Genomic DNA, 11,689 nt, shown 5'->3' with positions numbered 1-11,689 from the left:
ATTCCCACACCCATACCCTCCTGACACACACTCCCTCTCACACACATACCCCTCACACTCACACACGTGCTCCCTCTCACACCCACACACTTCCTCACCCTCACACTCCCTCTCACACACATACCCCTCACACTCACACTCCCTCTCACACACATCCCCCTCACACTCACACACTCCCTCACACTCACACACGTGCTCCCTCTCACACATTCCCACACCCATACCCTCCTGACACACACTCCCTGTCACACACATGCCCTCTCCCGCACTCGCACCATCCTGCTCACTCGCAGCCCCTCACACACTCTCACGCTCACACTCAGGGCTCAGAGTGCACCCCTAGGGGGCTCCCTCCACACTCCTGCCTGAGCCAGGTCCCGGGGCTGGGAATTGTGACTCCCAAGTGTCCCACTAACCTGAACTCTCTGAGAGTGGGAACCAACTTAGTCACATTCCCCGTCACTGTCACATCCCCTGCAGGAGTGCAGTGTGTGTTCTCAGCCGGTCTGTGGAATAAATGAAACACGGGTCAGCGGTCCAGTCAAGGTCAAGCTCTTGCTGTTCTCGGGCCTCTCTTGGCCTGGACTGTGGGTATCTCAGCCTGAACTCACTCACCTGCTTCAGGCAGGGTACTGGGCAGGCCAAGGACAGTCACCCGCCTCAAAGCCAGCGCCTCCTTCCAGGTTCCCACCCACTCAGGAGGGTTGAGGGAGGACAGAGCCCCCCAGCCCCTTGTGCACCTGCACCTCCACCCAGTCAACACCCTATTGCCAAGGCCTCCAGTTTCTTGCTACCTGAGGCAAGCAGTGGGAGGGAGCATCACTGGAGTCCTGCCCACATGAAGAGGCCACCCTGGCACACAGAGGAATGACAGTTGGGACCACGAGGGCTCCTCCTGTGTAACACAGCCCCTTCCCGTGGGGAGACACCCACCACTCCACAGGCGGCAGCTCCCTTAAAGCAAACTCTGGCCCAAATAACAGGTCTCCTCAAGCGTGATCCCCTCTGCTGCTGCCCCTGGGCAGAGCATCACAGGGGGCGCTCAGGGGTGGGAGGGCACCATTGTTCTGCCCTAGCTGCCCCAGAGGCCGCAGAGGCCACCACCTCCTCATCAGACAGCAAAGTGAAGATAAGTCTATTCCTGCATTAACAGCCTCTGCAATTTGTCTTTCTAATGTTCCCCCATGTTTCCGCTCACCCCAAACCCACAGGGCAACCCAAGGCCCATTAATATATGCAGAGTTTTCTACTTTTTCCCCCTTGGGGGAGAATTTTCAAGCTTTAGGGATTTGTTAGCCAACAGACTGACCCATCCTCATTTCTGCCAGGATGTGGGAACAGGGACCCTGGGCTTTACCCACTTTGTTCTAATCCACAACATTACAGATATCACGAGTGACATCGAGATGTGGCTTCCCTAAATCAGGGTCTTCAAACAGGGGCTTGTGTGGTTGGGCTTCACAAGGACTTCCAATGAGAATTGACCAAGGACAGTCAACAGTCACTTCATGGACCTCAGCTTCCCAGGAGTATTCCTACATCAGAGCCCCCAAAAAGAGAGAGGGCAGGCCCCTTCCCAGCCCAAGAGAGAAGATGGGCTCTGTGTCCTGAGTCTGCATGTTCCCTGCCCAGCAGGTCAACACAGAGAGGCATGACACATTTACAGGCCTGCGTGGTCAGCACAGTGGAACAGATCAACAGATGCACACCCAGTTGTTGGCACCCAGCTTGGAAGGACTCATGGTGTCACCGGGGCAGAACTCCTTCCATTGTCGTGAAAGGGCTCCCGCATCCCTGTAAGCAAAGGACAGAATTATTCAAATGAGCAACACACCCACATGTAGGAACCAACGGGAGAAAGAGTGGGAGCCGGGTTTCTAATGAAACTGCACGTGGACCTTGGACAAAGGTGTTTGTCACATTCTGATATGTTGTTCACATATTGTGTGTTACTTACTGTAATGTCAGAACAATCCAGAAGACTTTCATTTTTGTATGCTGTTGTCAAGAAAATGGCTAAAATTCAAATTTTGAGCCAGAGAATACAACGGGCAGTCATTAAATGTCCTTGGTGGTAACCGTGCAGTCCATGGAGATGACACCCTTGGGGGCACAGAATGGAAAAACAGGTGAAGAAGAAAAAGAAACGGTGTGAAGCTTGTCACCTTAAGGAAAAGCTTGCTGACTTTTTTTTTAGATGAATAATGGTGGATTTGAAGGCAAAACTGGATTTCGGTTTAATCAGATAGTCTTTCAAGTGATAGAGCAGCTAGAAGAAAGAAGCAACCCAAATGTCCACCACAGAGAAATGGATAAACCAAATGGGGTTTGTCTGTACTGGGGGATCTCATTCAGCCTTAAAAAGGAATGAAGTCCTGATACAGGCTACAGCGTGGATGAACCCAAAGGACTTTACGCTCAGGGAAGTAAGCCAGTCACAGAAAGACAAATACTGCTTGATTCCACTCCAGGAGGTCCCTGGAGTGGTTGAAATCACACAGCCAGGAAGTAGAAGGCTGGGCGCCGGGGGCTGGGGGGCGAGGGATGGGGAGCAGGGGTTTGATGCTTGCAGTTTCAGTTTCACAAAACAGAGTTCTAAGCTGTGACACAAGCAGGAGAGTGTAGTTAACACTACTGAGCTATATTAAAAATGGTTCAAGAGTAGATTTTACATTACGCGTTTTTTACCACAAACATTTAAAAAAAAAAAAAAAAAACATGATGGAACAGTTTTATCTGAAAGTGCTGGAAAGTACATATTTTGCATCTGTTTAAATATATGAAGAAAAAATTGGGATGTCGACTTAAAAAGTATAAGCGAGCAAATGTTTTTCAAGATCCTCTAAGAGGCACGCAGCTGGACAATGGGAGGCCACCAGGGTGAATGAGCTTCCGTCCGTGTGACCCTTGAGAGCATCGGAATCTGCGCAGACAAGGTCAAGCCCAGTGCAGAGGCACGTGGTTGGGACCCACAGGCACTGTCTCCACCTGAAGGGTGGCCCCCGGCCCGGGTGACAGTTCATAGGGTGAGGCAGCTCTGAAAGGGTGTGCCCCGCCAGGAATGAGAACCCTGTGGGGTGTTCCCGTCAAATCTGCTGACCCGTGGAACCAGACCCACCCCATCCCCACCCGTCAGGCTCTGAAAACTGGGGAGCAGTAGACTCCGCCAGGCAGAAAATGAGAAGCTGCCTGTTTGTTTCCCGATGGTCACTAGGGGCATCGGCTCCCTCTCCCCCAGCCGGGTGCCCTTCCGGTCCTGAAGCTGTGCCGCCTCCCCCATTTGTCCTGCTCCTAGAGCACAGGTTTGTCTTGGGAGTGACTTTGCTTTTGAAGAGTGAGGTTGACTTCTTTTCACATCTTTACGCTTATGGGGCACTTGCCTTTCTGTTTTGTGTTTTCAAGTCATGCCTGTCCTCCTGCCTCATCACGGCCACCGCCCCCCAGACCTAAGCCCACTCACCACCTGCTTCCCACACAGGTGGTGGGGCCCTCACCGCCCCGTGTGCCTGGCTCTGGGTTACTCTGACGGGTCCCCAGAGGCTCTCTACCAGCTTGTCTTAAATCAGAGGACCCTGAGTATGTCCTTCTCTGGTTTCAGTTGCAGGTGAATTTGCTGTCCAAATTTTTGCTGATTGCAAAATCTTCCTATGAGCAGAGGAACTTCGCGACAGCCATGCAGATTCTGGGAGGCCTGGAGCACCTGGCCGTGAGGCAGTCCCCTGTGAGTCACCCTGGAGAGCCACTGGCCACGGCGGGCATGTGGGCACTGTGGCCGCAGGGGGCTCACCTGTGCTTTAATTTCAGGCCTGGAGAATTTTACCCGCGAAGATAGCGGAGGTCATGGAAGAGCTGAAAGCCGTGGAGGTACTGGTGCTGTGCATGAGCTTCTGGCAGCTTGTGTCCACCTGGGGCGTTCCCTGCGGACATGCTCTGCATATCTCTGGGGGGCTCACCAGGCAGAGCCTGCATCACGGCCCCCAGACCACACAGCCACCCACACCCCCACCCAGAGCTGGCCCAGTCTTGCCCATCTCCCCACAGGGCACAGACTGTGGGGCCAGTGCACAGGGTACAGGTGCCCAGAGGACCAAACTGAGCTTAGCTGACCTGCTCGCCTCCTTGCAGCCTCCTGAGGTCACAAATGAGCAAACACTGGAAGGCTGGGCATTTCCCCGGAGGAGGCCCTAGGAGCAGACTGCAGCCAAGGCCCCAAACAGCTCTCCATGGGGTGGGAGGGCTGGCATGTGTCCTCAGTGGACACCAGAAACAGGTCCCTGAAGCCAGGCAGCCTGGGTCTTGGCCCCCTTGGGGCAGCTGGGTCACCCGGCTATTTTCTGGAGCCCAGAGAGAGTCAGTTAGGATACAAGTTTGCCATTTCTGGTGCCAGGAAGTGTGTAGCTTTCCAAGGGATGTCCGCGTTCCCCTGGTGTCTGCGGGCTTCAGACATCCAGACTTTTGACCCCGATCCAATCATCCAAGGCACAGTAAGGATCAGATGTAAATCACTGCTGTGCAGCCCCTTGCAGGGGGAGTACTAGCTCCAACCCAGACTGGGGGAGCCGAGTGCCCTGGGCTGACACCTCATCCGTCCCTCCCTCCCCACACCCCTGGCTGGGTCCTCAGGTCTTCCTGAAGAGTGACAGCCTGTGTCTGATGGAAGGACGGCGCTTCCGGGCCCAGCCCACGCTGCCCTCAGCCCGCCTCCTGGCCATGCACATCCAGCAGCTGGAGACAGGCGGCTTCACCATGACCAATGGGGCCCACAGGTGGAGCAAGCTCAGGTGAGGGGGCTATGCTCCCAACGACCCCATGGGCCCCTCGCCCTCACACTGTCTGCACAGCACCCGCGGCCAGTCTTCAGCCTGCTCCGGTGGTGCCACGGTTCCCCTGCCCAGCACCCCTGCGGGCCCAGCACACCTGGGAGGTGCAGACTGGGGGCTGCTTGTGAAAACCACCTTGGTGCCCCCCGACAAAGAGGGCCATGCTCATCTCTGCCTCGGAAGCCACAAGCTCCCTCCAGCCCTCCTCCACTGGGGGCTCCAGGCCTCATCGGAGATGCCCCCCCATATCTCACAGGCCTGGGCCAGCCCTTCTCCAGAGGCCTGCACCCCCACAGCCTTGGACCCACCTGTTCCCCTTCCACCTCTCTGCATCACCCACATGTACAGACGGGTGAGGCTGGCCAGGCCACGGTCCAGCTGCACACCCCTTAGGGTCAAGGGCAGATCTCAGCTGGCACAGCCCAGGGGACCTGCAGCCCAGTGGTTCCAGCCTCCTTTTGGTCACCAACTTAAAAAGTTATTTAAGAGGCACACTGGTCCGTGTCAGCAAAATGGAAACTAACAAGAGGAGAGGCCACAATCCCGAAGGAGCGTGGGCAGAGGCCTAATGATGACTCTTCTTCACTCTGTTTTAGGTCTGGATATATATGCATGTTTGTCTTTATTTGAGGGAGAGAGATGGGCGGGGGGGGGGGGGGGCAGAGGGAGAGAGAATCCCAAGCAGACTCCATGCCCAGCACAGAGCCCCCACGTGGCGCTCGACCTCAGGACCTGGAGATCATGACCTGAGCCCCAATCAGGAGTCGGGCGCGTAACCGACTGAGCCACCCGGGCGCCCCCGCGTGTTTGTCTTTTAATCACCAAAGTGCAGTCCTTCATTCTGGAGGTGCTGTCTCTTCATCCACAATCAGGATGAGAATGTGAAGTCCACAGCCTCCCTCAGGCAGAATTACCGACTTCTGCTTCGTGGTCCCCGCTTTCTTGGATGACACCCAGGGGTGTGTGGTCACCAACTTCCCGCTTTCCTGGGAAGTGAGTCCCGGTGCGAGCACTGGCCAATGCCCAGGGTGTAAATACTTTCGTGATGGTGGCTCTTGAGCCGTGATCATGATGTCCCTGAACACAGAGCTGGGGAGAAACATGTGCCCAGTGACCCCTGAGTACACCCTTAAGTGACCCTGCATCTATCTCCTCTACCTCCTCCATGGGCGCGCAGGGGCTGACACTGGGGTGTATTCATGTCAGAACCCTTAGCACCAACCAGGCCCAACACAGATCTTCAGCACATGTTTATGGACTGAAGAGTGGCTGGATGGACCAACAGACAGAGGCACGAGCAGAGGGGTGGATGGGAGCGCGGGTGAGCAGACAGGCCTGGGTACTGAAATGAGGTACCCCAGAGTTTGTACTGGGAGAGGTTTGGGTTAGACACTTCCCAGGATGCGCTGGGAATTCGCAAGCACAGGCTCGTGCAGACTAACAGTCCACATCTCCACGCCCCCCACAGAAACATAGCCAAGGTGGTGAGCCAGGTGCGTGCGTTCCAGGAGAACCCCTACACGTTCGCGCCCGACCCCAAGCTGCAGTCCTACCTCAAGCAAAGAATCGCACGCTTCAGCGGGGCCGACATTTCCATTTTAGCGGCAGACAACAGGGCCTCCTTCCACCAGATCAGCAGCGAAAAGCACTCCCGGAAGATCCAGGACAAGTTACGGAGAATGAAGGCCACGTTTCAGTGACGGGGACAGTGGGTGTGGTGGGGATTCCAAAGACCCAGGTAGAAAGGAGGCACCGCTTGCTGCCCCGGCCCAGACGGTCCCAGCACACACCTGCCGCTGTAGACTAGGGAGCCCAACAGCACAGTGTGGGGCACGGGGCTCAGCCCGGGCGGCGGGGTACCTGGCCGGGGGGCACCAGGAGGGGGAGGCTCAGGGCCTGGCTAAGCCCGAGAGGACAGGTTTCAGTGGAGGTCGGGGTGTTTCTGTTAGTGTAAAACTATATTTAAAGATTAAAACAGAAATAGAATAAGTAACCTCCCCAGGAGCCACATACCCATTTATACTTCTTAGAGATACACCGCTCTCCCCCAAGTGCCCAGGGATCCCGCCCCCCAAAACCCCACACCCACCCACCCTGACTCAGAGCAGTGTTTTCATGAGTCTGGCTTATGTCTGCCCAGCAACCAAGGACCAAAATGACCTCTGACCCCTATGCCAATCACAGGTTCCAGGGGTTTCCAAAACCTTCCACTGGGGCCCTGAGGCTTCCCAGTGGCCCAAGCCCCAACCTGGGTCCACACTCCCATGCCCAGACCTCCCCGCTTCCACTCAGACACCCCCAAACCTCCCCCCACACTCCTCAGACCTCTCCTCACACCCCCAAACCTCCCCGCCACACTCCCTTGACCCCTCCTTCCAGACCCCCCTCTAGGGGCCCAGCTCAGCTCACCCCCATTCCAGCCCATGTGGGGGTGCCTGAGTTTTGTAGCCCTTGCCCCAGCAGGCCTGATGGGGTCTCTGTCCCGGCCCAGCTTCCTGCTGCTGGTGAGCACCTCACAGCTCCACACTGGCAGCCCCCAGTGCCCGTGGCCCCGTGTGCCCTCCACCGTTGCCAACCCCCACCACTTAGAACAGCTCCCGGTGAGGCCTGCAAGGCTCTGCTTCCTAGCAAAGCACACAGGTCACAAACAGCAGCTCCAGAGCAGGTTCAAGGCCTCAGGGGCCCTGAGAGCATCCCCCAGTCCCACCTGGGGGCCTGGGGGCCTCAGGCCTGGGGCCTGCGCCCCATCTGCCTCAACAGCCATGCATGCGCTGCGCACACCTATGCCCAGGCTCCTGCCGCTTGCCTTCACTAGTGCTTTGTCCGAGCAGTGGAGGAGATGACGTGTGCTGCCTGGATGGTTCCAAGCTCTTCCCCGGGGCTCTGTTTCCAAACGGCCGGTGTTGGGCCTTTGCTCAGCAGGTGGAAGACACACTCGGCCAGATGTACTGGGACCAGGAAGGTGCAGTCGCATCCCTCACGACAGGGAGCTCAGACCCCTGGCACCATCCTGGGCACCAACGTTCTTACGCTGCAAATCGCTGGGAGACCGGAGGTGGTTCTCTTGTTTCAGAATCAGTGATTCTTTAGAACAACCAGCTAGTGGTATTTCTGGGAAAACCGTTACTTGTGATAGAATGCTGAGTCTGTAATGTCAAGATGTGTTTCCCACATAAACTCATCCAAGACATCCAGAACAGAAGAGGGACTCAGTGCCTCCCACCATGCAGATGCGGGGGCGGGGGGGTGGCTTTTGTATGAGGATTATGTTCTACTAAACACCTACATTCCCGGATTCTGAATTTAACAAAGGTAGTGTCACAGAGCCTGAAACTGAGTTAGTGTCTGGCGCAAATACACATTCCAGTCCTAACGATTTGTTCACGGGAAAGTGACTGGGCTTTCAGCTTAAGCACGACTGTCTGCATGTCGCCCGAATGTCACTGGCACAGATTTCTAAATAAAATCATTTCTACCACGACGGCTTCCATAGGCCTTATTTTGTTTGTCTCCAAAGTGACACTTGCTTTGGGGGGTCAGGGTGGGCTCCCCTCGTGGCCAGAGACAACTCCAGGGGTGCTCCTGAGGGCACAAGGGACAAGAAGTCCTAGCCACAGCCGTGTCCTTGGGCGGCATGGACAAGGGACAGATCTGCCGATTCGCTTAATTCAGGGCCCACCAGAACTGAACCCCGGAACCCCCGGGCCTGTGAGCAAGCAGACTCCTTCTGCTGCAGGAAACATCTACCTGCAAACCACCCAAAACCGCTGAGCCACCAAGGCCCCACCGCACCGCAGCCCCAAAGCTACTCTGCCACAGACTCTGCCCAGCCTCAGCAGGGTCCCCCGTGGCAGGCCCCACGCCACAGCAGGCCACCAACCTCACCCAGAGCCTCAGGGCAGGACAGCCAGCCCCTCCCTCCCCAGGGCAAGGCAAGGGTGTTCCTTGAGGCACCCACTGCGAAGGGTCCTGATAGAAGAGCTTAGGATTGGTGGGCACTGCAAAAGGAGAGGTGGAAGGCCAGGGGTTCAGAGAATTTGGGGACATAAATGGTTGATGTTTTCTGTGGCAGAATCATCTGGGAACATCCCTGTAATGAATGATGAAGCCCTCTGCGTGGCAGGAGAGTCCCAGAAGAGGAAAGTCACTGGACAGTAGCAGCCACCGTTAGGTGGTTCTGGTGTCCCCGTTGTGGGTGGGTGGGTGATTTCTGTCCTTACCCACCTTAAAATCACTAAACCCTGGTGTCTCTTCCTTCCTGAGAAAGGCCATAAGACCAGGGTCTCCCTCCACTTCACTGGTCTAATCAAATCAATGGGTTTTTCTTTAGGTGAATTGACAGCCCCTTAGGCCCCACAAGGAGCCTTGTTTCCCAGGTTCCCCCCACCCACCCTGTGCAGTCCCTTCCTGCGCCAGATGGAGGCTGGCTCAGTGTACTGAGGCTCTGGGGAAAGCCCTCACTATGTGCGATGTTTGACTACCCCCAAGACCACCATGCTGGCACAAGCCCAAGGTAGCCCTAGTGGGCTGAATAGAGATGGAGAGAGAGAGATGTCTGGCCAGCCGGCCCATGAGCCGCCTTCTGGAGAAGGCCTGCGGAGCCCCGGGCAGCCAGGCCCTGGCCTGGGAAGTGGTGTCCAGTCAGGAGGGAGTGCCCAGCAACCCACCTGCACCCTGGTGCCAGGTCTGACCACAGAATCACCAGCATAACCAAACAGCGTCAGCCCTGGCCGCCACTCAGAGTGCTGGGTTATACTGTGCTAAACAACTCAGTGGTCCGTCCGTTCGTTGCGTGCTGTGGGGCGGATGCACTCCCTGCTCTGAGAGGGGCTTCTGGCCTGTGAAAGGGGACCCCGTCAGCTGGCCCCCCACCACAATGGCCCTGCAGACAGGGGCAGTTTGGGGTCGCTTCCTATGGCCGCTATTGCTGTTTAAAGCCTGCTCTACAGGTGAGGGGGGGTCTCGGGGGCACGCTGTGGGAGGGGCTGCCCTGTCTCTTCACCCACCTCCCACCGCTTTAGGGGGCTGACCTACTTCACCATGGGAAACAGTTGGTTTGAAGGGAAAGGGCGAGGCCCAAGACCACATAAGGACTGCACTCCAGTCAGGGGACAGACTTCTCACCAGAGTCCAGATGAGCAATCCTAAAGCTACTTTCCTTACACACAAGGGCTCATCAATAAGTACGTCATAGATAAGGTTGCCAGCCTCCTGTTTGTCAGAGAACAAAGCTGCCGAAAAGCTGGTGGGGAAGCTAGGTGTGTGTGGACATGTGGGTTGGTATACACATGCGCTTCCTAGCACACCCTCCGCAGGGCCGCGTGGGGCTTAGCTCTCATCGGACCATCTCTGTGGGCGGCCCTGGGCACTGCAGGGGCAGCTCCCAGCACCTCCGTTCTCTACCCCCCGATGCCAGCAGCACCCCCAAGTTGTGACAACCAGTGTCTCCAGACATCACTCAATATGCCCGGGGGGGGCAAACTATTACCCGAGAACCAGTGGCCTGGAAACAGTGACACCCCAGTAGCATCAGGCACACCCCGTATCCAGATATTGGGTTGCAGATACCGTTCTCCCAAAAAAGGGACCAGAGATTTTTGGAGAAATGGCAGAATGGCTGATTCTAGGGCTGGAGTGGAGAAAGTACAAAGCAGAAGTATCTGGTAGTGCCACAAAGCAAAGACCTGTGGGGGTGGGGCATGTTGAAAGGACACAGGACAAGAGGGAAAGGAGAAAGAGCTGGGGCGACCTGAGCCCCTAAACACGACAGCGTGGGACTGCACCCTGGGAACAGAACACCCACGAGGCCACTGAACAGGAAGAATTACAGGAGAATCCCAAACAACACATGCAGGTGCCCCCCCGAAGGGTGGGGTGCACCCACTGACTGGCCCCGGCTGCAGGGCAGGGAGGGCAAGTGGAGAGATGGCGGGCACTGCTTGAACTCCTAGACCTTCTTCCCAAAAACCCATAACCAGGGTAATCATGAGAAGGCACCTGACAAACCCAAGTAGAGGGACACCCACAAAACACCCAACAGTCTCCTCAAAGCGCCAAGAACAAGAGTGAGAAACTGCCAGGGTCCAGACGGGACAAAGGAGGCACAGGACGACCAAACGCAGAGCAGTACCCTGGACCGGGTCCCGGGGCAGAAACCCCCGGGGGGTTTTGCACATCGGTGCAAAACCTGGGGAAACCTGGAAAAACCCTATTACACTCTGTGGCTCAGCCAGTGGTGGTGTGCCAACAGGAATTTCTCAGCTTTGACAAAGGTGCCACGGTCCCATGAGATGCTCAACTAAAGGGACACACAGGGACACCAGCACCTTCTCTGCCACCTGGCTGTAAACCTAAAATTGTCCCAAACTAAAAAGTTGTAAAAACTACTAGACCTAGTATACAGAAATACAATTGATTTTTGTTTATTCCTATATTCAGTGACCTCGCTAAATTTACTTATTAATTCTAATAATGTGCTTGCAGAATATTTTGTATTTCCCATGTTTACAATCATATCACCTGCAAATAATGATGCTTTTACTTCTTCCTTTCCCATCTTTATAAACCTTACTCCTTTTTCTTGTCTTATTGCTCTGGCTAGACTTCTAGAATAACGTTCGATAGGATCAGTGATGCTGGGCACCACCCTAATTCCTAATCGCAGGGAGTACTGCTCAATATTCTCTTAGTCATGACGTAAGCTGTAGGTACTCTTTATCAGAATAAAGCAGTGTTTTCTGTGAAGCGTGTGTGAATTATGACACCAATTCTGAACACTGGCCGTAACTCAGCATGTCCTACCCTCAGCGGGCTGCGCGCAGCAGCGACCGAACCTCCCGCGCGCACACCAGCACCGCCGCAGGGGGGGG

The 11,689-nt window shown here is 55.7% G+C and overlaps 1 protein-coding gene across 1 annotated transcript in view; it reads left to right on the top strand.

The window, feature by feature from the left end:
• KNDC1 (kinase non-catalytic C-lobe domain containing 1) overlaps window positions 1–7,596 on the top strand; it is a 63,212-nt gene extending 55,616 nt beyond the window's left edge. The window contains 6 exon segments of the mRNA XM_073884666.1: window positions 3,599–3,721; window positions 3,805–3,864; window positions 4,624–4,781; window positions 6,027–6,141; window positions 6,289–6,586; window positions 6,589–7,596. Coding sequence (XP_073740767.1) covers window positions 3,599–3,721; window positions 3,805–3,864; window positions 4,624–4,781; window positions 6,027–6,141; window positions 6,289–6,586; window positions 6,589–6,809 — 975 coding nt within the window. The 3' untranslated portion in view covers window positions 6,810–7,596.
• Window positions 7,597–11,689: the final 4,093 nt, after the last annotated feature.

Source organism: Callorhinus ursinus, unplaced genomic scaffold, assembly GCF_003265705.2.
Source record: "Callorhinus ursinus isolate GAN/ISIS: 27379988/994484 unplaced genomic scaffold, GSC_fseal_2.0 scaffold58, whole genome shotgun sequence".
Lineage (NCBI taxonomy): Eukaryota > Metazoa > Chordata > Mammalia > Carnivora > Otariidae > Callorhinus > Callorhinus ursinus.
The sequence above is the reverse complement of the archived record's forward strand: the minus strand, read 5'-3'. Positions and strand labels throughout refer to the sequence as shown.